The sequence below is a fragment of the Equus caballus genome, chromosome 8 (genome assembly GCF_041296265.1).
Source record: "Equus caballus isolate H_3958 breed thoroughbred chromosome 8, TB-T2T, whole genome shotgun sequence".
In the NCBI taxonomy this organism is placed as follows: domain Eukaryota; kingdom Metazoa; phylum Chordata; class Mammalia; order Perissodactyla; family Equidae; genus Equus; species Equus caballus.
The window spans coordinates 28,931,439-28,957,917 of record NC_091691.1 but is presented as its reverse complement, the minus strand read 5'-3'; the positions used below and the strand labels follow the sequence as shown (position 1 = coordinate 28,957,917).

The 26,479-nt window shown below is 47.9% G+C and overlaps 1 protein-coding gene across 1 annotated transcript in view; it reads right to left on the bottom strand.

Moving 5' to 3' along the window:
• Nucleotides 1–20,592: 20,592 nt before the first annotated feature.
• The window catches only part of TMEM132C (transmembrane protein 132C), a 350,647-nt gene continuing 344,760 nt past the window's right edge, over nt 20,593–26,479 (bottom strand). The window contains exon 9 of the mRNA XM_023647328.2: nt 20,593–23,298. Within this exon, the coding sequence (XP_023503096.1) occupies nt 22,093–23,298 (1,206 nt within the window). The 3' untranslated portion in view covers nt 20,593–22,092. The remainder of the gene's footprint in view (nt 23,299–26,479) is intronic.

Sequence of the window (26,479 nt, the reverse complement as noted above, 5' to 3'; positions counted from 1 at the left end):
AACTTCCTTCCCACGTCTCTCTCCCACCCCTGGGGAGGCCCTACCAGCTCACATGTGGACACCTGTCTTGTGGAAGCAAGCTCTGCTCAGACCCCTGGCAAACTGCTGCCCCCAGACCCCTCTCTGGGCCAGGGCTGGGCATGCAGGCTTCATGTCCTCCCTGAGGAGGCTGGCCTCAAGGTGGAGGCCCTCACTGGCCTGGAAGTGGGTGTGGGCCAATGCTTGGGGGATTCTGGGATCCAGGTACCAGTCGAACTGGATGATGGCCCACCCTTCCACCCTCATTGTGACTGTGTCATCTCTTTAAAGGCCCTGCCTCTAAATGCAGTGACATGTGAGAACCTGGGAGTTAGGGCTTTGACACGTGAATTCGGGAGGATACAACTCAGTCCATGTCAGCCTCCTTCCCAGGGAGGGACACGGGTCTCTAATATGTGCAGTGGGGGAGAGCCAGGACCCACGTGGGGCCCAGGGAAGGGACCCGCCTTGCCCAGGAGGAAGGGCCCTACTGGACTTTTTATCTGCTCACCACTAAAGCTAATGGTCTGGTCCCCCTGCTTTTGGTGACCTCTTTTTGCCACTGGACCAGTTAGTTAAACAGTACTCGCAGATCCTACTTGACATGTCACACTGGCTGCCCATCACACTGGCTCAGTGAGGAGCTTTGCTCTGGAGAAACCACAAAGCTTTCCTCCCGGGGCCCCCAGGTGGGAGCGTGGCTGGAACGAAATGGCGTTTTGCCAGTACTACTGGGCTATCCGTCCAATTATACGAGGTCAGCTCAGAGAAAATCATCACATCTGTTGCCAGATTAATCATTTTCAGAACTAAAGAAAGGAAAAAAGACTGGCCAGTGGTATTGGTGGGAAAAGCAGATTTCCAGCGGTTTCCAAAAGAGAGCGTATTTTCTTCACAAGGGAGATGGAGAAAACCGTCGTTTCTGATGGAAAAGCTCTTCTCGACGGATCAAAAGATGCAGAGCTCGCAGTTCGGGCCAGGGTGCACTGACGGAGGTTGCTTTTTCTCTTCTCGAGAGAGCCGAGTCTGATCATCTGCTGAGGTGGAAACGTTAGGAAACATCTGATTTCCCTGTGCAGGCTCCCGGCAAAGTGGAGCCGGGACAGCAGACGCGAGCTCAGCTTGTCAGTCCTGCCAGCCGGGGACCATTGTCTAACACCATCCCTCAGAAGTCACATCTCCTTCAGTCTTTCTTCCCAGCAGCAAAGACAAAATGCTGGAAATTGCTGAACACAGATCCTCAAAGACAATTCCCAGTCTGTAGATGTGCCCGTGTTCCCGAGACTCACCTTAGAGGCTTCTGAGCCAGTCTCGACACAAGAAGAAAGAACAAACGAGGGGCTCCTTGCTGTAGAATTAGGAGGACTACTCATAAATCGCTCTCTACTGAATCGTTTCAGAGCCTGGTGCTGGGCTGTTTGCTGCATTCAGTGAGAAAGTCTTCCCAGAGACGTTGAAGTGAGCATCTTCCCATTTTACAGCTGAGCAAACTGAGGATGAAAGTCATGGAGTCATTTGCTAATTGTCACTCAGCTGGTAGGTGCCTGAGTCGGTCAAGTTTGTTTGGTTAAAGTGTACGATTCAACGGCTCTCAGTATATCCGTAGAGTTTGCAGCCATAAGCATAATCAACTTTAGAGCATGTTCGTTGTCCGCAAAAGAAAGCCCCTACTCTTTAGCTGTCACTTCCCCATTCCCCATTCTCCTCAGCCCTGAGCAATCACAGCTCACTTTCTGTCTCTGTGGATTTGCTTATTGTGGACACATGTCATATAAATAGAATCATACAATATCTGTGTCTGCCTCCTTTCAATTAGCATCATGTTTTCAAGGTTCATCCATATTTAGCTTGCATCAGAATTTGACTCCTTTTTATGGCTGAATAGTATTCCATTGTGTGGATACACCACATTTTGTTTATCCACTCAGCCATTGACGGACACTTGGGTTGTTCCCACCTTTTGGCTATTGTGAGTAGTGCTTCCACGATCATTCAAATACAAGTCTTCTTGTGAATATCTGTTTTCTTTCTTTTTTGGAAAAAACCACACTGTTGAGGTACGATTGACATGTAAAAAGCTGTACATATTTAATGCACATAACTCAGTAAGTTTGGGTACGAATACACACCTATGAAACCATTACCACCATCGAGGCCATAAACATCTCCATCACCTCCCAAAGTGTCCTCTCGCCCCTGTATTATCATTGTCACTATTATTACTAATTCTATTTTTTGTGGTAAGAACACAACATCAGATGTACTCTTTTAGAAAATTTTAAGTTTACAATACAGTATTGTCGGCTATAGACACTGGGCTGTCGCTTAGATCTCGAGGACTCATCCCGTGTAACTGAAACGTTGTACCCTTGACCGTCATCTCGCCATTCCCTCAGCCCCCAGCCCTGGCAACCACCATTCTGCTCTCCGAGTAGACTACTCTACTCTATGAGTTGGACCATTTTAGATTCCACCTATGAGTGAAATCGTGCAGTCTTTGTCTTTCTGTGTCTGGCTTATTTCACTTAGCATAATGTTCTCCAGGTCCGTCCATGCTATTGTAAGTGAGCACAGCCTCCTTTTTAAAGGCTGAATAATATTCCATTGTACGTATACACCACATTTTCTCTGTCCAGTCATCTGTTGGTGGACATTTAGGCTGTTTCTATGTCTTGGCTATTGTGAATAATGCTGCAATGACCATGGAGTACAGAGATCTCCTTGAGATACTGGTTTCAATTCCTTTGGATAAACACCCAGAAATGGGCTTGCTGGATCACGTGGGAGGTCTAGTTTTAATTTTTTGAGGAACTGTCACGCTGTTTTCCATAGTGGCTGCACCGGTTTACATTCCCACCGCAGAGCACAAGGTTCCCTTTCCTCTTCGTCCTCTTCTCTTGTCACCTCTTGTTACCTCTTGTATTTTTGATAACAGCCATTCTGACAGGTGTGAGGTGACATGTCATTTTTTTTAGAAATTTGCATTTCCCTGATGACTAGTGATGGTGAGCACCTTGTCACATGCCTGTGGCCACTTGTCTTCTTTGGGGAAGGGTCTCTTCAGGTCTTTTGCATGTGGCTGTCCAGTTCTCCCAATACCATTCATTGAAGAGACTTTCCTTCCCCATCGTGCATTCTTGGCCCTCTTGTCAAAGATTAGTTGACCATCTACGCATCTTTCGGGTGTACACCTAGGAGGGGATCTGAGCCAGGGTCTGAGCCAGGTCTGCCTGCCTGCTGAGTCTGTTTATAACCAACAATTTTGCTGATAGAGCAGCAAAAGGAAACCAATGCATGGTTTATGGGTTAAAAAAGTGCACAAGAGCTATTAATGAAAAGCAAGATTCTTTTGTGCCCACCCCAACCATTTCCCAGTTTCTAGAAAGTGATGAAGTGATGATTTTTAAAAAAATTTATTGAGGTCATAATAGTTTATAATATTGTGAAATTTCAAGTGTACATTATTATTTATCAGTTTCTATATAGACTGTATCGTGCTCACCACCAATGGTCTAATTTTTATCTGTCACCATATATATATGCCCCTTTACCCCTTTTGCCCTCCCCCACTCCTCTTCCCCTCTGGTACCCACTAATCTGTTCTCTTTATCCACGTGTTTATCTTCCACGTATGAGTGAAATCATGTGGTGTTTGTCTTTTTCTGTCTGGCTTATTTTGTTTAACATAATATCCTCAGAGTCCATCCTTGTTGCAAATGGGAAATTTTTTTCTTTTTTTGTGGTTGGATAGTGTGCCATTGGGTATATATACCACATCTTCTTTATCCACTCATCAGTCGATGGGCACTTGGGTTGCTTCCACATCTTGGCTATAGTGAATAATGCTGCAGTGAACATAGGGCTGCATAAGTCTCTTTGGATTGTTGATTTCAAGTTCTTTGGATAGATACCCAGTAGTGGGATGGCTGGGTCATATGGCATTTCTATTTTTAATTTTTTGAGAATATCCATTCTGTTTTCCATAGTGGCTGCACCAGTTTGCATTCCCACCAGCAGTGTCTGAGGGTTCCCTTTTCTCCACATCCTCTCCAACATTTGTTATTTTTTATTTTATTTTATTTTTGTGAGGAAGATTGTCACTGAGCTAACATCTGTGCCGATCTTCCTCTATTTTATATGGGATACCTCCACAGTGTGGCTTGATAAGTGGTGCTAGGTCTGCTCCCCAGATCTGAACCTGTGAACTCTGGGCCCCCAAAGCACAGCACACAAACTTAACCACTACACCACTGGGCCAGCCCCGACAACATTTGTTATTTTTTTGTCTTAGTGATTATAGCCATTCTGGCCGGTATAAGGTGATATCTCATTGTAGTTTTGATTTGCATTTCTCTAATGATTAATGACGTTGAACATCTTTTCAGGTGCCTATTGGCCATTTGTATATCTTCTTTGGAAAAATGTCTGTTCAGATCCTCTGCCCATTTTTTGATCAAGTTTTTTGTTGTTGTTGAATTGTATGAGTTCTTTATATATTTTGGAGATTAACCTCTTGTTGGATATATAATTTGCAAATATTTTCTCCCAGTTGGTGGGTTGTCTTTTTGTTTTGTTCATGTTTTCCTTTGCCTCGCAGAAGCTTTTTAGTCTGATGTAGTCCCATTTGTTTATTTTTTCTCATTTCCTTTGCCTGAGTAGACATGGTATTCGACAAGATGCTGCTATGACCAATGTCAAATAGTGTACTGCCTAGATTTTCTCCTAGGAGTTTTATGGTTTCAGGTCTTACATTCAAGTCTTTAATCCATTTTGAATTAATTTTTGTGTATGGTGCATTCTTTTGCATGTGACTGTCAATAAAATGGGTATAGAAGGAAAATACCTCAACATAATATGGGCCATATACGACAAACCCACAGCCAGCACATACTCAAGGGGAAAAACTGAAAGCCATCCCTCTGAGAACAGGAACAAGACAAGGGTGCCCACTCTTCCCACTCTTACTCAACATAGTACTGGAGGTTTTGGCTGGAGCAATTAGGCAAGAAAAAGAAATAAAAGGAATCCAAATTGGAAAGGAAGAAATGAAACTTTTGCTGTTTGCAGATGACATGATTGTATATATAGAAAACCCTAGAGAATCCATCAGAAAACTATTAGAAATGATAACTACAGCAAGGTTGCAGGGTACAAAATCAACTTACAAAATCAGTTGCATTTCTATACTCTAATAATGAACTAGCAGAAAGAGAAGTCAAGAATATAATCCCAGGGGCCGGCCCCATGGCTCAGTGGTTAGGTCCATGTGCTCGACTTCAGCAGCCCAGGATTTCGCCAGTTCAGATCCTGGGCTCGGACATGGCACCACTCATCAAGCCGTGCTGAGGTGGCATTCCACGTAGCAGAGCCAGAAGGACCTACAACTAGAATATACAACTATGTACTGGGGGGTTTTGGGGAGAAGAAGAAACAAAGACAAAAAACAGAAAAAAGATTGACAACAGATGTTAGCTCCAGTGCCAATCTTAAAAAAAAAAAAGAGAATACAATCCATTTACAATTGCAGCAAAGAGAATAAAATATCTACGAATAAATTTAACCAAAGAGGTGAAAGACCTATACACTGAAAACTGTCAGACATTATTGAAAAAGTCGAAAAAGTTATAAAGAAATGGAAAGAGATTCCACGCACATGGATTGGAAGAATAAACGTAGTTAAAATGTCCATATTACCTAAAGCAATCTACAGATTCAGTGCAATCCCAATCAGAATCCTAATGACACTTCACAGAAACAGAACAAAGAATCCTAAAATCCATATGGGGCAACAAAAGACCATGAATAGCCAAAGCAATCCTGAGAAAGAGAACACAGCTGGAGGCATCATGCTCCCTGACTTCAGAGCATACGACAAAGCTATAGTAAGCAAAACAGCATTTTTTGGTACTGGCAGAAAAACAGACACACAGATCAACGAAACAGAATTGAGAGCCCAGAAATAAAACCACACATCTATGGACAGCTAATCTTCGACAAGGGAGCTGAGAACATACAACGGAGAAAGGAAAGTCTCTTCAATAAATGGTGATAGAAGGGGTGATTTTTTAACCATTTCTAATTTGAGCTATTTGGTGATAATCTCCATAAAGCTTCATTTGCATATACTGCAATTTCTGAATTTATCAATTTGAGACTTTATCTAAGGACTCTCCGCTCTGTGAGATGTCACTTTACCTCACCCCTGAACACCCTGCCCACTTCCTGCCTTAAATTGTTGGTGGTCATCTAATTATTTTTTAATTCTTCAGTTGGTTCTACTTGTAACTTTTCATAACGTACAGTGATCTCTGCCTCTTGATCCATCAACATGAACTTGTCATGTCCACACGACAGATGGGAAGGCAAGCGCTTTTGATGCGGTTTCCATCTCTCTTTCCCTTCTTCTGTCAGCTGACCTTTGGTCTGCAAACACACTGGCCAGTAATATTTACTCTTTGGCAACCCTATTTAAATAATATCTGCTTTAACTATAAGTTGATTTTAAAAGATGAAAATGAATATAAAACGAGTGCATCCTTGTGCAAATTAGCATTTGGATTTTGCCGTCATAGAGAGTCCTAGAATATAATTTTCCATTCTTTGACTTTAATAAAATGACACCTATGCCATCAACAAAACAGGCGTCACTCTTAGTCTCAGCACAAAAAAAAGTCTTGCTTCCATACCTTCCCCGTCAAGAAGCAGCAGATCCTTATTGCTGCCCCCAAGGCCGTGTTTTCTTACACAGTTTCTTGCTTCCCAGGTTTCTCTAACTGCCTTCCCTTTTCCGGGAAGAGAAGAAATGTATGTTTTCGTAACCTGGCTAAGATCTTCCAGAGTTTCCATCTCCTGGAATAAATCCCTCCATTTGTCTTCTTGTTGATGTTCTCCCCCGAGACGTCGGCTTCTTGCTCAGTTGGAACGGATGCTTCCTACGCTCACTGCAGCGACACTGCTGTTTTCTCTCCAGGGGACACCTCGGTTAATTCTACAGTTTCCTGGGTCCCACAACTTTAGGGTTTTCATCCTCATTTTTATCCCCAGGTTACTTCTTCAAAAATGGGCAGGGATTGGGGTCTTTTCGGATCTGAAAACGACCTTCCTTTGCACCGATTCTTGCATGATAGTTTGGCTAGGCTGAAACGCCTAGGTCCAACGTAATTTTTACTTAGAACTTTGAAAGAATTATTCCACATGTTTGTAGCATTGAGCATGACTGATAAGTTTGATGCAAGCCTAATTCTAAATTCTTTTGTAGGTGAATTTTTTCTCCTGGAGCTGTTAGGATTTTTTTTTTTTACCTTTAAAGTTCTTAAATTTCACGAGGATGTGTTAGATACTGTTTTAAAAACGTATTGTGTTTGCATGAGGTGAACTCTCTTATTCTTTTTTTTTTTTTTTTTTTGAGGAAGCTTAGCCCTGAGCTAACATCTGTGCCCATTCTCCTCTACTTTCTATGTGGGACGCCTGCCACAGCATGGCTTGATGAGCTGTGCATAGGTCTGTGGCCAGGATCCGAACCTGCAAACCCCAGGCTGCTCAAGTGGAGCAGGCGAACTTGACCACAGCGCCAATGGGTGGGCCCCTGAACTCTCTCATTCTAAAGGTTCACATCTCTCTATTGCCCTGGAAACTTTTCTTTTCTTATTTCTTTTATATTTTTTCCCCTCCGCTTTTCTAGTGTCTTTGGAGCTCTTCAGTCTCCGTCTTGATCTATGTTCTAGGAGAGTTCCTCCAGTCGCTCTTCCAGCCATTCTACTTAATTTTCAGTTTCAGCAATCTTACTTTGAAATTTCTAAGAGAGCTTTTTGGGTTGTTTTCTGATTGTGTCTTTACTTTGTTCTTGTTTTCTGGGTGTAGTTTCTCTGAAAATGATAATTGGGGTTGCTTTAAGCTCTCTTGTGTTCTCGGAAATACTTCTGTTTCCTGTGGTCAGTTGATCTGCTGGCTTTTCTTTATATGTCTGCTCCTCTTTGGCAGTCTGTTTGTATTTTGGAATGGGTTATCCACATTTTCAAAACGTGCCGGCTGTTCTCCAGATAGTCAATAACGTTTGAACACCCACTGGCCTGTGTGGTTGCATGCCTCTCCACACCCTCCCCAACTTGCAGCAACTTCAGTAAAACAATTGCAACAAAAATCACTGCCAATGTGGAGGATGATGGATGATGGACTCTTCTCGTTTGCAAACATTTGACCATTTCTTAGTGTTTTTGATTCTTTCTATTTCTTCTTTTGCCAGTTAGTAAGTGGTCAATAAATGCAAACAACAATGAAGCGGGGAAGAGGCAGCTGCGGGAGAAATTCTCTGGCATCCGTGAGTCCTCATTAAACACTGTCCTTCTTTCTCTGCTCCCCGGGGCTGAATGGCCTGGCCCTCCTCTTTCTCCCTTTCCCTCAATGATAAGTACGTATCCAGGAATGAGTGACTCTGTTCAACTGGGAAGGGAGATAAATTAGGCAAGGCCGAGTGGGAAAGAATGACTTCTATAAAGCTCCAGAACGCGCTCAGCTAATGAGAAAAAAGAGCTGTGGCCGCTCGTCTCCTTTCTTGTCTCTGGTCTATTCTTGACTTTGCATTAGGACTTTCTGCCTTTTTCATTAAATTGCTCCACCTGAAGAGAATTCACCAAGCGACAGAGGCTCCTCTTTGGCGGTTACAAAGCGAGCTCTTTAGAAACGCAGGCACAGGTCGAATCAGACAAAAAACCCTAGTTATTTGGACACACTTAAAAATTCAAACCCGTGTGCTCGGCTTGGGGTCAGCAGCAGATGGGATGTGGCTGCAGAAACCCAGGGTCATTGGCTGGGGGCCTGCGAACTAGAGTGAGAGGACACAGGTTAACAAGAGAAACGCAAACAGAAGTTTACTGATGCGAGCCTCGCACATACGCACGGGATAATTCAGGGATGAGTGACTCAGAGGAGCGGTTGGAACTTGTGCATATGAAGCTTCTTAACAGAAGTATAATGATTTTGCATAGAAGTGACAAGACCAAGGACAGGGACTTGGAGCTTCTGGGGGTGGCGGACGGTGGGGCGGTAAACGTGTGAAGGAAACTAATGGGAGACAAGGGCTGGTAGTGAGCTTTGTGGTGTGGGTGCCTCTGGGGCCATCTGTGGGCCCTAAGCTGTGTCCTGTGATCAAGAGCCACCCTGCCCTTCCTGGTAGAGGGAGAGGACACAGAGTTTTTCTCGTGTTTGCTTTTTTTCAAGCGTCTTCAGCTCAAAATAATCAGGGTGGCATACTCTGAACCCCTTCAAATACCACTGAGTACTGGAAGCGTGGTGAGTCTGAACTGAGACCCACTCTCAGTATTTTACAATGGATTTGCTGCATTTACACAGTATTTACTGGACTTTGAAGACAGTACAAAAATATAAAATATCCGTTAGTAAATTTTTATATTGATTACATATCAGAAGGATAATATTTTAGGTAAATTAAATAAAACATTAAAATTAATTTCAGCATTTTTACTTTTTAAATGTGGCTTCTAGAAAATTTAAAATTACATGTATGTCTTGCATTGCATTTTTATTGGCAGAGCTGGTCTAACCTCACCATCAAGTGTCTGTTGTCTGTTCGTATGTCCAACACGTTTATTGAGAAGCTACTATGTGCAAAGCACAGGAGACCCAAGAGGGAGTAAGAATGGACAAAATGTCTGTCTCCCTTGCCATGGGTGCCCCTGAATTAGGAACGGACTGATCCAGGCTTTAGATCCAGGGGCGTCAGACTTTGCAGCTGTGCGGGGTCCCCCCACCCTCTCCTTCATCTATGGTTAGAGTTCCACAGCCTCTCAATTCTACCGGGATAGCCACACTTTTCCAAATCCGGCTTCTCTGCTTTCCCAGTCCTGGCCACCTCCTTTGAACAGTCTGTTTAGAGAACATTCCTGTTGCCTTCTGACACTTACAGGTACTAAAGCAGGGAGCAAGCCTGTGGCTCCTGCTGGCGTGCACGTTGTGCCGGGCCAGGCACGAGCGGCGATGTGCATATGTGGGTTCTGTCCCACCCCTGGACACCCAGAATCGTCTCAGACACCTACAGAGGGAGCAGTCTAGAGAAGAGAGCCAGGGGCACCCCCAACGCTTTCCTCCCTCCCTCCCTCGCCATCAGGTGACCCAGTACCAGCCCTCCAGGCCAGAGCAGCCCACGACCCTTGGCAGTCCTGGGGGCCGGAGACCGTTGTTCGATAGCCAGGAGGAGTGGTCATCTCATCAGTCGCTCAAGAAGAAGCAGAACTCTTCCTAAAGCCTGCTTGTCTTTAATTAGCCAAAGAGAGAAAAGAGACCACGAAGAGGGACCTGCGCCATCGGGGGGGAGGGGGGGGGAGGGAAGATAGGAGGGAGACCGGCAGGGGTGCAACTAGGCGGACAGTTGCGCCACAATCGGGTTTAGCTTCTGTGTGGCTGACTCTCTGGTTCCCATGTTTTATTTCAGATTTGAAACGGCGTTTAAGATTTTTTCTAAACAAGGAGTGTAATTTTCTTAATTTATGCTTGGGGCCGTTGCCAGGCGGCGTCCAGGCAGCACAGGAATGGCGCGCTGCTCTTCACAGTGAGTCCCAACCCACAGCTGAGAATCCACCGGGTCCTGAGAGGGAGCAGAGGAAGGTCACAGGTCTTGGGATTTGATGCTGCTCTTGAACGCTGTGTTTGTGCCCCGGGCAGAAGAAAGCCCCATGACTGGGGGTCCCTCGTCTTCCCCTGACTCAGGGGGATCAGAGAAAACTCACTAAGAGCCCACATTTACTGAACACTCATCAGACACATGGCGCTAAGTATTCTGCCTGTGTGACGTTCTCATGCGAGGGGCAGTGCGGTGCAGTGGTTAGGAGCGTGGACACTGGATCCAGGCTGCCCGGTTCCGGTGCTGGCTTGACCTGCTAAGAAGCTAGGTGACCCTGACTGATGGCTGGCCTCCTGCTGACTCACTTTTCTCATGTAAAAGGGTGGTAGTAATAACACTGCCTACTCCACAGGTTTGTTGTAGGGAGTAAATGAGCTAATGTTGTTAAAGCAGTTGAACAGACCCAGTATGTAGTGACACCAGCATCCTCTCCTGCTGTTATCCTCGGATCGTCACACAGTCCTGTGGATGAGGGTCTGAGGTTTCTCTTGCTGCTGTAACGAGGGACAAAGGTCACGGCTGAAAACAACACACATTTGTCATCTCACAGTTCTGGAGGTCAGACGTCCTACGGTCAAGGTGTGGGCAGGGCTGGTTCCTTCTGGAGACTGTAGGGAGAATCTGTTCCCTGCCTCTTTTGGCTTCTAGAGGTGCCTGCACTCCCTGGCTCGTGACTTTTGTTTGCATCACTCCAACCTCTGCATCCCATGTCAAACCTTCTTCTCTGACTCTGACCCTCCTGTCTCCTTCTTTCCTTGTAAGGACCCTGTGATGCCATTGGACCCACTTGGATAATCCAGGACACTCTTCTCATCTCAGGAACTTTATCGCACTTGCAAAGTTCCTTTTGCCATGTAAGGTCAAATATTCACACGTTCCGGGAATCAGGATGTGGCCGTCTTTGGGGAGCCACTGTCCAGTCTACCAGAGGTAGATATTGTTATTCTGCCTGTGCCAGCAGCACGTCTTCCTTAAAAATACCAGGGAAGGTTTATTTGGGCCACATCCAGCTGAAATGACTGTTAGCAGTCAGATAGAATGGTGGAGTTTAGGAGTTTGTACAAAACAATTCTTTCTCTCAGGATTGAGTTTTACATTCTAATCCATTCAAGTGGCAGAGCCAGGATTTGCACCAGGTCTGTTTGATTCTAGAATCCTCGCCTTAACCACCACGTGGGAGAAGAAGCGATGGATCAGGGTCATGCAAATGTTGACCAAACAAATTCGTGGGGGCCCAGGGGCTCACCTGGACCCGTTCTCATTTTACCTTTTGCTCCTTCATTCAGTGGAGGTCTCCCGAGGCATCTTGTGTGTCAAACATTGTGCTAAGGGTGTAAATGCCAAGGGGCACTGACAGTCCAGAGTCCGTCTGACGCTTCTCCTGCCTCCTGTGCCTCTGTGCACTTTGCTGCATGTGCGAGTGTCTTCCTGCATATCGCACGCGGAGCAAATCACATTCGAAACACAGCAGGTACACCTCCTCCTTAAAGACTCTTCAGATGGGTCCTTTCATAGAGCAAAGCTTTGGGGAAGGTGGCTAATCAATGTCACGTTAAAAAAATGAAATGTAGCAAATACAAATTTCGGTAATTAAATGCAAGTCCGTGAGACATGCATCTTCATTTTTCTGCAATCATTTCATTTCTGTTAGGGCAGATTTACCTAAAAACCTACATCACCGAATTCCCATGCATCCAAAGTGATTTGGTAAAGCAATGGATTTTGGTGCACGCAGAGGTAGCATGAATGGTCATAGACAGCCTCGCTAGCATCTCTTCAGATCCAGCAAGGATGGGAGCACTAGAAGCATCCTGTGCGGCCTGGGAGTGAGTTGAAAGCGAGCTGGACCTCGAGGAGTGCTGTGTTGGGACGAGGAGTGACTCAGCAGGTGCCTGCATGGATAGATGGCCCGCCTGAGACACAGTCCCCGACTCCACTCCCAGGATAATTTCACGGTACCACTTCAGCCTATTGGAACTTAGATGCATCCCTGGAGAGCAAGGAGGAAAATCTGAATTGCTCGAAATTAAATTCTCATTTCTAAAGGCAAACTACTTCATAAGAAAACTTAATTTCAGTTACAGGGAAAAAAATTATATTTTTTACATACCTGAGTGTGTGACCTAAAAGCCGTTCCACCAGAAATAAGTGTTCATATCTTAAAGTTATTTAAACTGGAAGCCCATTTGCTTTTACTACGTTAGGTCATTTATTTATTATTTAAGTCATTTATTAAGAAGCAGAAGATTCTAGAACCTTCCATGTCTGCCTGAGGCCATGAGTGTCCTTGATGTACAGTGAATAGCAATATAGGGTTGGAATGAGGAGCATCATCTTCTTTGCTACTTCTGGACTCTGACTCTGGGTGATCTCAACTTTTCTTTTCATGTAATTGATCCTCCTTTATTGGGAAATGCCTGATAAGTCTTTAAACACTGTTTTGCACGCCCGTAATCCCGGTTCTTAGATTTATACATAATTGTAGGGTCTGCTGCAATTTGTGCCTGTTTTCCTGGGTGTGAAACTGATGGCAGACTCCGCTGGAAGAACACTTCACTGACACCAGGGCAAAAGATCGAAGAGGACGCTGCACGTGAAGAATGCTACTTATTCAAAAACCAGACAGGGGCCGGCCTCGTGGCCGAGTGGTTAAGTTTTCATGCTCCACTTCAGCGGCCTAGGGTTTGCCAGTTTGGATCCTGGGTGTAGACCTATGCACCACTGTCAAGCCATGCTGTGGCGGCATCCCACATAGAAGAACTAGAATGACCTACGACCAGGACATACAACTATATACTGGGGCTTTGGGGAGAGAAAAAAAAAGGGAAATTGGCAACAGATGTTAGCTTAGGGCCAATCTTCCTCACTAAAAAGCATAAAAAAAAACAAGACAAAACACTAATGCAAACACTGATAAACTGAAGAGGGATGATGGCTGTTTACCCCGATCCCCATAGAACCTGCATTGTACCATGATCTGGGCTAGAGACTTCCACCAAAGGAATTTCTACAGATGCCATTTGTTGGACTTTCGAGTTTTTTAACCATTCAATCATCATCTTAGTAAACGGATGGACCATCTGCCAGTTGCACAAGTAAAAATCCAAGGATTCTTTCCTTTCTCTTACCTCCAGGTACAATCTATTAGCCAATCCTGATGGTCTGTCTTAGATTGAGTTCCTCCAGAAGCAGTACCTGGAACAAGGGTTTGGGAGCACGTGATGAATTTTGCAATAGTTTATTCCAAGGAGGCGCCACAATGGACCTGAGGAAGTGAAAGAAGAAAGGAAAGGAAGCCAGCGCAGGGTGTGTTAATGAGCACATCATCCGTGTGTGCAAGTGGGGCTCATTCCCGCTGGGAACCTCAGCAGGCAGTGTTGGTGACATACTGCTAAACCAGCTCGGAACAAAAGCCTGATTTGTAGTGTTCTGCACTGAGCAGTGTCCCTCCAAATTCATGTCCTCCCAGAACCTCAGGTTGTGACCTTACTTGGAAAGAGGGTCTTTGCAGATATAACTAATTACGATGAGACCATCCTGGACTAGGGTGAGCCCTAAATCCAAGGGCTGGCATCCTCACAAGAAGAGAAGAGATGCAGAGACGTGAACACACAGAGGGCAGACAATGTGAAGACAGACTGGAGTGATGCAGCCACAAGACAGGGGATGCCAGGAGCCGCCAGAAGCTGGACGAGGCGAAGAGGCATTCTCCTCTGGACTCTGGAGGGAGCATGGTCCGATGACACCTCCAGTGCAGATTTCCAGCCTTCTGAATGGTGAGAAAATAAATTTCTGTTGTTTTACGCCACTCAGTTTGTGGTCATTAGAGGAAACTAATCCATGTAGCATTTTCTGATCTTCATGGTGTAGGGATTCCTACCATGGCTGATTTCAAGCTACCAGCAGGACGTCGCTGAGACTTCCAGGAGCCTCCCTCTATGCCCACTGCCCTGCAACGCTGTTCTGGGCTGGCAGCCTTGCCCTCCACCACTTCCTGCTGCGCTCACTGCCTCCCAGCCGCTCTGGCGTTTTCCCAGTTCACAGACAACCACCAGCTCGTTCTTACTTCAATCCCTTGGCACCTCCCACTGGCTTTGTCTGGAACCCTGTCACCCAGGTGTAACCGGATTTGAGGACAAATTCTCAGCTTGAGTCTTGTCTTCTGACTACTTCTTGCAGAGTTGTCCCCTCTTGCAGGCACGGCACTCAATTCTTCTTTATTGCATCTGTTTATTTCCTTCCTAGCACTGTATTTTCAGTCTGATAGCATCTCATTGATTTAGTTAATGTTTATTTTGTGTATTTCCTCCCCACTAGAATATAACTTCTACATGGATAGGGATCCCCAACGCCCTTATCTATTGTCACAGTCGAAGTACGTAGACTGGTGTCTTGTCCACAGGAGCTTCTCAGTAAGCATTGCTGAAGGGACAGGTGAGTGAACTCCATCCTCTCTGTCAACGCCCCGCCTTGCCCGTCTCTGTCCAGTCTAACTCCGTCCCGTCACATTTAACATAACGACTCTCTTTCCACAGCTAAAGAAATGCTCTGAAGGCCACAGCGCTCAGCGAGTGTGTCCTCACAAGTCAAAATGGCCGGGTCATGGAATCGCACCCTTCCTTCAGAGGACACGCAAATGAGGGGAAATGCAAATCTTGACCCCCAGCTTAACCTGGGTTCTTAAAATCAATGAAATTTCACAGTCTGGTAATTTCTTTCTACCCAAATGCCCTCTTTGACAGAAAAAAGGGCTTTTTGGACAGGACATTTTGGTTGTAGAATATAAATTGCAAAAGAAAGTCATAATTTACCTCATTATCTAATGTTCTCCCTGAAGAGCAGCTGTGACAGGATAACCTGACTTTCCTTTTCTTCTCAGTTCTACTTTATAAAACTGTCTTGATCCAAGTTTTTAAACGAGCATCAAAGAACTCCTCAGACAGGACTCGACTGTCAGAGCCCGTAGGTTTCCTTTCTGTCTCTTTATTTGTTGTTTAAAGGAGTTAATAAGCCTTTCCGAACAGACAAACAGGAAACCCACCCAATTTACCTTCTTCCAGCTGGAAATTTGGAGATGCAGAGACCAACCCAAAACATTAGTATTTGGTCAAAGCTTGACTATTTTGGACCGCTCTAAAGAACTTGGAAAAAATGCCCATTTTCAAAGCCGACGTACTATATAGGTATTTGGCCTCTTTCCCCAGCAGAGCTGTTTCCTGCGCAGTGTGAGGGAGGAGAAAGTGAATTTTTATATGTGCGAACCCATTTTCAATGCCCCTGGGAGGCAGTGTCTCCAGCCGCGTTTTTTTAAATGCCTCGTCCCTGCCACGCTCTCACCTGACTCTGCAGGAGCTTTGTACCTGCGCTTCCCGCTGCCTGGAACTTTATCCAGCCTGCACAGCATCTCTAACGCATCCTCCCCTCCAGCTCAAGCCTCCTCTTCCCGGAGTGGCCTCCTCGGCCGCCTCGAGCTGTCCTAGCATCATCTACCTCTCTTTGCTATTCATCACAGCTGAAACTTTGGCGACGGTCCATGTGATCATTTGATATTTGGGAGGATACTGTGCACGTTCTGCCCAGATCCGCATCTCTAGGTCCCGTTCCTTCCCCCGTCTGCTCAAGTTCCACTGGCTTTCCCTTCCAGTATCCAGCACCTGCGGCTCACCCTGGGCAGAGCCCCACTTTGCCCCCTACCAGAGGCCCAGGAGGGCTGGGGGCCTGCACCCTCCCGGGGCAGCTCTTAACCAGGAAGTACTGAGCGATCACCTGCATCTCGGCGTGGCTTCTAAACCCTCCCCATCTTCTGTTTTGCTTAGTTTCTTCGTTACTGCCCCTTCATGCCCCCTTGAGGAATTGGCAGACGCCGTCAGAGGGGACTGTGTGCCCAGTCCTGGCTCTCTTCTCTGCAGGGCCTTCTTCTCAGGCATCTGGGACCCTCAGATCCTTGCTGCCTTCACAGTCCTGGAGATGATTTTTGTCTGTCCAGCCCAGCGAGCCTGCTGCAAGCTCTAGGCCATCGCTTTTTGTTCAGTCTCTGAGCTCTGCAAGGCGAACTGAGAAGGCTCCAAGGCGAAAAAGCCTGGTGGGAAATGTGGGGCTCACCTCGGACCCTCCCGCCTCCCTGGGATCTGTGCCCTTCAATCTCGGTGGCCATGGCTGCTCTCCAACGCCTCTAAACAGCTGTTTCTTAGACCTCACGCGACTCGTGCCATGATTATCTGTGGAGGAGTTTGTCTGATATGAGCGAATCCTTTGCCACCAGTCAGAGAAGTCTCATTGGTGCTTTGCTGACGAAGCTCAGACTAGTCACTGGTGCTGGCTGCTGTCACCTTGACCCTTGGGATCAAACTGTAAACTGTGGCCACCTCTGGGAAGATGTGGCCCCAGGCGCTTCGCTGGGCACGCAGAGAGCGCTCCTGTTCAAGTCAGTGCCACAGCCTTTCCTCCAGACAGGTGCATAGTGACGGGCAAAGATCGGGCTGGATTTCAGCCCCCAATCTCTCCCTCCCTTATGCACTGGGGCCCCTTAGGCAACTCACAGTGTTCCACCATACACCGTTGTCCTATCGTCTGGTCCAGGGCTGTGGAACTGTGCCCATTAATTATGTTTAAAAATCAGTATTTGCACTTTGATCTCAACTATGGAAGAAAAAAGAAATACAAGGGCAAAAACCTATAGGGACATATCCAGAGCGCCAACAGAGGTGACTCTGGTCATTTTAATAAATTTTTTACAATGCTCACGGGCTACTTTTAAAATTGGGAAAATAATCTAAAAGTCATATTTATAGTGGTATACTTTCAAAATACCAATAAAGTCATGCAAAATTACGCGCACTGTTAAAAAAACACTGAAGGGTGTATAAGACGAGTTATTAATTTTTATTCCCAGGAAGAGGGACTGGAGGGCTTTTTTTTCTTTATTTCTTCTGCTTTTCTTCGTTTTCCAGATTTTGTGGAATGAGCCTGAGTTGCCTTTTTCTGTCAGCTTCATTACATTTTTAACACAAGAAAATACACGTATGGCTTGTATGAGTGTAATAATCACGACCACCGTCTTTGCAGACACAGTCAGGGTCTGAGTCTGGGTTCTGTTGCTTCACAGCCGTGACCTTGAGAAGGATGCTCTGAGCCTGTTTCCTCGTCTGTAATATGGAGGTAACACACCTGCCTCAGGGGGTGGTTGTGAGTGGATGACTGAAGCATGTTTACCTGGGCCTGGCACAGACTTCTTAAATGGGGTCTTATTACTCTTGCAGTTATTGTTAATATTAATAAAAGGTTAACATTAATAAAAATAATATTAATAAATTATTGTTAAGATTAATAAAGATTAATGCTAATAAACATTAATATTGAAGATCTATTCACATATGAGAGAGAACAGGCTCTTTTTTCAGAGCTTCGTGTTCTGAGGCCATGGGAAGTCGGCCTGGGGCACACAGTGACTGTCGACAAGCAGCGGGGACAGAAGACTGACGGGGTGAGGCGCTCTGCCCAGCACGCACCTAGCCGCCACGGCACCCCTCATCCTGTGCTGTAGCCCCCCGCTTCTCTGCCTCCACCCATTGCCTGCGAGCGCCTTGAGGTCTTGTTAATTGTTCCATCCTTTGCGAGTTGGGGGGGGCCAGGCATACAGCAGGGGTTCCATAAGTGCATGCTAAATGAACAACGGGACCAGCAACCAAAAGACAAGCTTCCTTTGCTCCATTTGGTCATCTTAACGGGAAGGAAGAATTGCAGAGTGTCTGCCTGGACAGATGGTCTTGCTGTTGTCGTGTCTACCTCCCCAGTTTCGCAGACTCACGTCCCCCTAAGAAGGCGGTGCCTTTCCTGAGTTGGCACCTGCTCCTCTCACTGTGCCCTTAGTTGCAGAATGGAGCTGACACATCTGCGGGAATATAGTGGAGGTCGTGTATCTATAGACTCGTTCAGGGGGGACAGAGGCTCACAGACCATGGGAAGGCGGGCTTGGCGCGGGGGCAGCCCTCGTGCTTGGAAGGGAGGGCAGTGACAAAGCCTTGATGACTGATCCGAGTTGTTTCAGGGCCTGACAAATTTTTCTAAATTACATTTATTTAGCGTCTGTACACGTAAAAGAGAAATCGTCCTCTGATCCCACCCGGCAGAAAATACACACCAACCCAAGGTATCTGTGGAGGAGAGGGGGCCTGGCCCCAAGGTGATGCTTGGGATGGTGCGATCCTGCGAGCCATAAGCCCCAGTCAGGAGCGGGCTGGACTCAAGTGTTGGGCAGGCTGTAGCCCCCTTTGCCTCCCTAGGTGAGGTTATATTCAAGCCTTAAAATGGCAGTAAAGGAGACATTTTGAATGCAGTGACATCCTGATCAACTGAAAGGACCAACAGAAATTTGTCATGATAATTGGTGTCACTTACACAGACCAGGGAGACCAACCATCCCAGCTCCCCCGAGAGGTTTCCTGGGACGTGGGTCTCCCAGTTTTATTTATTTATTTTTTAATTGAAATATATTTGACATATAACATTTGTAAATTTAAGGTGTACAATATGTTAATTTAGAAAAAAAAGGTCTTCCAGTTTTAAAACCAGGACAGTCCCAGGGGAAATGGGACCAGCTGGTCACCCCGACATAGACTCTTCGTTCTCTACTGATGACCATGGCAGGGGCTCCTTGAGCCTCCTGTCTGGCAAGGACGACTTCAACTGTCCTCATCGTCTCAGGTCTCAGAACAGGGTCGCTCAGGTGTCGAGTGGACCCCTGAGATATTTGCCCAAGGCTGGCAGCTGGCCTGCTGCCCGTGCATGAGGTGGGGCGTCGGGGGTTCTGATCCTTTTGTAGTTTACCTCAGGGCAGAAACGAAGCACCCAGCATTAGAGCCAACCACGATCCTCTTTCTCTTTATTTGGAGCCTTAATGTTTTAAAGAAATACATGGGCCAGCTAGGTAGGTAGCAAGATTCAGGAACAGACATGACTTCCACACAGAAGGTGTTGAAAACGGTTCTCTCTCACTGCACACGGGGGACAGAGGTCTCCTGGTGATTGATTCAGAAAACAGTCACATCTGTTAATCCCATCAGCTTCTCACAAGAAGAATCATTACTTCATGATGTCATGGGGGTTCTACTCCCACACAGGGAATTTTCAGGAGGGTCCCCCATAATGACAGAGATGCCAGCACGTCCAGGAAAATCCACAGAGACAGAGAGTAGCTTGGTGGTGTCCTGGGGCAGAAGATTTGGGGGAAAGTGGCGAGTGACTCTAATGTGTGATGATGAAAATTTTCTAAAATTGCAGTGGTGATGGATGCATAACTGTGAATATACTAAAAACCATTGAATCGTACACTTCAAAAGGGTCAATTTTATGTCATATGAATTAATGTCTCAATAAAGCTGTTATTAAAAAAAATACCACTTTGTCTTCTACCAAAAAATTCTCTACCCCCGACTAAGCAACAGCAACAACCACCCACCACAACCTCAAACAACAACAAACACACAAAACGGTCAGAACTCCAGTAGGTGTTTCCCCTAGAGGAGAGAGCCACGCCGTGGTCCACTCTGTGCCAAGGCTTCCCTTCTCCTCCGATGTCGATCAGCGGATCACAGGGTGTGGACCTCAGACCAGCAGCATTGGCCCCACCCCGGAACCTTCCAGAAATGCACACCAGCCCCACCCCGGCAATCTGGGTTTCATCAGCCCTCCTGGCGATTCTGAGCACGCACAGGTCTGAGAACCACGGTTGTGGATGATGGTGGACGAGTGATTGAAGGGTTTCCTTCTTAGGAATTACTCTGGATCAGTCAAGAAACCAAGAGGAGAAAAAAGATCCGGCAAGTGTGTTGTTTTCCCTCTACCCTAACAGATAGTTTATTTCCTCAACAAGCTGTAGCTTTGGCGGAGGGGAGGAAATAGGAGTTAAAGGAAATAAGAAACCCCACAGGAGACACTTGTCAAGCCATGGAAAGCATTTTAATGACAATTGACATCACAGGTGTAAATAAATATCTCCTTCTCTCTGCCTATAATATGTGCTAGAAATACCATTTTAAAAGGTCCCACTGAGGTTACGAGGCTTCAGGGCCCTTTCTTAGCTAATGATTTTAGTAATTAAAAAAATAAAAACAAGAAGCCTGCCCGTGGTCTGCGTGGGCCGTCCGGCTGAGGGTATCACGCGCGGCCCGAGTCTGCAGGCCTGGAGGGCATCGCTCCAAAGCGGCGTGGGCCTCCCTGCCGCAACCACGTCACTTTGGATGAACGCGTTTTGCAATGTGCCACTGCACAACTAGGCTGTTAAAAACACAGATGATTGACAATCTAACGTAGATTTTCATCTTTGCAATTTATGCTGGAATGCCCTGCTGATAAAAAAAACAACTTAAAAACCCTCCAACAGGTTTTACCTTTGTTCATTTCTCTATACCAGTATGTCTCCCGATAGACGAGGCTGGGAGCGGTCTTTCTCTTGTGGATTTGACCAGGGATGGAGTGTGGCCGAGTGGACAGGGGGCCCATGCTGGGCTCTGTGCTGCTGGCCACACCCCATTTGACCAGCCGCTGACAATGTCCCACGCACTGCCTCTGGCCCTATGGTGGGTGTGGCGGTGGGTCAACATCAGTCCCCTCCCCCTGCAAAGACTCCAAGAGCTCCCGCTAATCGTAAAACCCAGCAAGTCCCAACGAGGCTGGAGCGTCACAGACAAGCACAAACTTGCACTTAAAGAACAGATTAATTGACAATGCTTCTGAGAATTCATCTAACGAACAGGAGGATAATTTATGTTTAATTCAGGAAAAATATATTTGATCCTCAGAAATAAACATGAAACATAAGTCAAATGGAAGTCTAGGCCACAAAAAGAAAAAGGAGAGGGGAAAAAAAGAACATGTGGACAAAGAGAAGAAAAGACTATCAAGTAAAGATTTAAAAATCCTCAGGTCTGTCCCAAGAGGAAACCAGGATGTGGAAACGCGCCCCCCCAGCCCCACGTGGACGTCAGAGGCTGTCCTCCGAAAGGGGAGTGTTGAATTAAAATGGAAGATGTCTCTTAGCAGGCCCTACTGTTATATTTTGCTCCTTTATTAGAAATATAAACAGATGATTATTTCTGTCTCTTTTTATTTGTCTTTTTGCATTTTTTAACAAATAATTTTTGGTAGCATGTCTGTGTTATACTTTGACTCATAAAATAACCGCCCTAATTTGGCCTTGCGCAGTTCAGCATCACCGTCAGCTTCCCCCCCTCGAGTTTGTCCCGCTGAGTTTCAAAAATCTGCCATCATCCACTGCTAAAAAACCTTCGATTACAAAAAAAGTCCCTTCCAGGCTTCAAAACTTCCATCTGGTCTAGCAGGGCCCCAGGGCCTCCCTGCTCAACCCCCGGGATTCCCGGGGCCCAGATCTACAGGGGCTGAAGGAGGGTGTCCAGGCGCCCGGCCCTTCGGCCAAGGGGCTACACCTTGTCCTTGAATTTCTCCAGATAGTTTCTGAGTTCTTTGGGGGCGCCCGCGTCCACGTCCTGGCACACCCATTTGATGTCCTCCTCGTTGGCGCCGAGGATGGAGTTCACGGTGGGGCAGCTGTCGTCTGGGGGGATGGTCGTGAAGGTGGTAAACTTCACCTTCTTCCTCTTGGAGGTGGGCGAGTGCAGGGGCTCATGCTTCTGGTCCCTGCCCTGCTTCCCCCCGGAGTCGGCCGGCCGGTGGGGGTGGCTCGGCACGTGCTTTTGGGACCCACCGTTGAGCAGGAGCCGGTTGCTCTCCTCGCAGCCACCTGGCCCGCGGTCAATGATGGTCGTGTGCTCATCCTGGGGGGGCGACCCCTCGCCCACGTTCTCCAGGAGCTCCGCCTCATTGCCCAGCCACACCCAGTCGTGCGAGTGGGTCATGGAGGCCTGGCCTTCTAGCGGCACCTGCTTGTGCCTGTACTTGAGGGCGAAGGTGGCACAGTTGATCAGGAAGACCAGGATGGCCAGGCAGAACACCCCCAGGAGCGCGTACATGCCGATCTCCAGGTCGCTCAGGCCCCGCGGCGTCTGCACCAGGTCGCTGTCCCCCAGCCCGCCCCCCGCCTGGGGCAGGTCCACCTGGGCCGGGAAGTTGGTGAAGTCGATGGGGATGTTCTGCAGCTGGCCCTCTCCCGCCAGCCTGCCCCCGTCCAGCCGGCTGTTCTTCACCACCTTGTTGTCCAGCAGCGACTTGGCCGTGGTGCTGCCCCTCCGGAGGGCGCCTTCCTCGCGCTCCACGGAGGAGCTGCCGTGGAAGTGCGCATCCTGGCCCACGCGCTCCGGGTCCTGGCCCTTCTGCCGCCGGTCACTGGCGTGGTTCTTGATCTCCCCCTCATCGTAGTCCCTGCCGGGCCTGGGGTCAGCGTCGTTCTGGCCAAACTTGACCCTGACGTTGCCAATGCCCACGGCCAGGACGCTCTTGCGTTTGGACTTTTGGCAGGCCTCCGCGATGGTCAAGTCCACTCGGACCAGGGGCCCCTGGCCTTCCCCTTCAGCCACCACAACGGGCCACCTGGGAGAGCGGGCCTGGGGGACGGACACGACGGCCTCGTCCAGGGAGGTGGCAGTCAGGGTGAAGTCGGTGGTGTCATAGATGTCCAGGGGCGTCACTGAGCCATCGCTGAACTGGAGCCATGTGCTGACCACGGCTTCCTGCAGGGAGAGAGGCCGTTAGAACACCACAGGGTGGGGAGAGGCATCTTCTCTCAGGAACCCGCCCCGCCCCCTTCCTATAACAGAGCCCCCTAAAAGCAGGGAGCAGACTCAAAATCCAGACCTGGCGGTTGAGAATCTGGGAAGAAAACATTCAGGTTTTATGTCAAGATCTGAGAACGACCTTAATTTAAACAAGAACCAACGCAGACTTGCACTGACAGCTCCAGCATCCTCTCACCGGGGGCAGAACCCTGACTGAGACAGGGCCACTGGCCTCTTCATCAGCTGGCTCCGCCCCTTCCACTTCCCTCTCCTCAGGACCCCTGTGAGGACCCTGGGCTCAGGATCTTACATTATCTGGATCATCCACGACCAGCTCCTCCTCTCAAGATCCTCAGTCCCAGCTGCAAAGTCTCTTGCCACCTAAGGTGACATAGTCACAGGGTCTGGGAATTAGGACGTGGGCAACTCTGGTGCACCATTATTCCACCTACCGTGATGACAACTGCTAAGACTCACACGGCGCTGCCAGGGAACCAGCCTCGGTTCCACGTGTTCCTTTTTTTTTTTTTTTTAAAGATTGGCACCTGAGCTAACAACTGTTGCCAATCTTCTTTTTTTTTTTTTTTTTTGCTTTTTCACCCCAAATCCCCCCAGTACATAGTTGTATGTTTTAGTTGTAGGTCCTTCTAGTTGTGGCACGTGGGACACCGCCTCAGCATGGCCTGACAAGCGGCGCCATGTCCACACCCAGGATCCGAACCGGCAAAATCCCGGGCCGTCGCAGCAGAGCATGTGCACTTAACCACTCGGCCAGAGGCCGGGCCCTCCAGGTGTTCTTCAGAAATCAACTCATTTAATCTTCTCAGAGATACAGAAGGTACTATGGTTGTCGGTGTTTCTCATTGTGCAGCTGGCTGGATGGATCAGGAGAGGGCCAGCAGCTCTCGCAAGATTACCCAGCGCAGGGACGGCGGGGCGGGAGCTGGCGTTTAGCTCGAGTCTCAGCCACCATGGCTGGCCTCTCTCCTGCTGCCTCTGACTCTCAGGTCAGGGATGGCAGGAAACCATTCTGACGTGTCTGGGATGCTGCCCTGTTCTCTGAGAACAAGCACTGAGTGATGCGGTTTTCATTCATCTGGTCATTCCATGGACATGAATTACAAGCTTTCTCTGTGCCAAACCCTGTGCCAGAGACTGAGTATTCTTTGGAGAGAAGGCTGACAGAGCCAGAGAGAGTGAACAGCACATGGCAGTTTATTGTGGCGGCTGCGATCTGACTGGCTGTGGGCTGGGATGCTAATTCTGCATAGGTTTGAGTGTGCTGAATTTTTCTTTTTCTTCTTTTCTTCTTCTTCTTTTTTTTTTTTTTTTGGTGAGGAAGATTGGCCCTGAGCTAACATCTGTTACCAATCTCCCTCTTTTTGCTTGAGGAACATTGTCACTGAGCTAACACCTGTGCCAATCCTCCTCTACTTTGATGTGGGATGCTGCCACAGCACCACTGAGGAGCTCTGCATGGTTCTGCACCCAGGATCTGAACCCACAAGCCCAGGGCTGCTGAAGTGGAGCGCACCAACCCAACCAGCACACCAGTGGGCTGGCCCTGAATTTCACTCTTTAATGTGCAGTTAGTGAGCTCTCTGGGCATGGGGAAGAGGGAAGGTGATGGGGGCCAGGAGGGAGAGAGGTGGGCACTGGCCATGAAATGGGGCCAGGATAGCTCCTGTCTGACGATCAGCTGGACGTGGTGGAGGTGGAACAGGGAGCAGAGGGAGGATGGAAACGGGCAGTGGCTTCCTGGGGGGCAGGAGCTGGTGGAGACCCCAGGTGTGCTATGGGTAAAGGAACCGCGTCTCCTCTTATCCTGGCTTCTGGACACAACGGCAAAGGGTGGAGGATTCAGGGGGAGAGTTTTGAATTGAATACATGGATCCAGTATTTCCCTGAGAACACTTTTTTAAGCCAATCCTTCTGAGCCTCAGTTTCCCCAACTGCAAGTGGGGGAAATGACAGTGGGAAAGTGAATGCCTAAACTGTGGGTGTGAGACGGACATTGAGTTTTCCTGTCCAGTTTCCAGCCCTCCTTTCTGGCAGGGACTAGAGCGCCAATTTTCCTCTCAGACCTGTGCCCTCTCCATTCGGAGTCCATGTGGTGTGAGTGCGGTGGACTGCCCTTCCAGGTCCCAGGTGGGCATGTGACCAAGGTCTGGCCAATCAGAACACTCCTCCACCCTCTTCACAGTGATTGGCTCAGGCAGGGGCATATGATCCAAACCAGCCAATGGGGTGCGGTCCCTGGACTTGTGCAGGAACCACGGAGAAGCTTGTCTCCCCTGGGGCTGCCGGGTTGGCATGCGAGCCTGGAACAGGTAGTGGTCATCTTGCCACCCCTAAGGAAGGTCGGCTGGAACATGAGGCCAGCACAGGGGAAAGAGGAGCTAAGAGATGGAGAGAGAGATAGAGAGTGTTAAGAGCATGCTTCAACAACAGAGAAGACTGGCTGAGTGTAAACCAGTTAAAAACTAGGTAAAAATACATGAAGAAGAGATGCAAATTCCCAGGAATCAGAAATGAATGAGGAACACACATCAGAGTGCCAACACGGATAGCTGTTCCTGAGGTGGCCTGGGGAGTGTCAGAGCTGCTCAGAAGACCCACCAGCCTGTGGCTGGGATGTTGACGCCCCCAAGGGACATGTCAGATGAGGATGAGACCCTTTGCATACAGCGAGCACTGTCGGGGGGGGGCCCTCTACACGCAGGGGGACGAGAAATCCTGCCCACTGGGCCAGGCACACAGCGACGATGCTCGTTGTGCTCTGAGCCCTGGGTGGGAAAATGCCTCCCCTGGAAATCAAAACCCTGCACGGCCCCCACAGCTGGGTGTGGAGCTTGAAGTTACTCCCCCTGTGTGGTGCAGAAGCCGCAGGCAAGGAATTCACTCGAAGCTGGACTCGTGCAGATGCAAAATGCACAGGAATTCCTCAGGAGCAAAACAGAGCAGGGACAGCTCCGGATGATAACGCGCATGACAACACAGGACTCAGTCCCTAGGATGGGAGGCTCGACCACGAAACATTCACATAGAAAGATCAGCAGACCAAGGACTCGAGACACTGGGACAAGTGAAAAGGACAATAAAATAAAACAAACCACCACCAACCAAAAATAGCCTG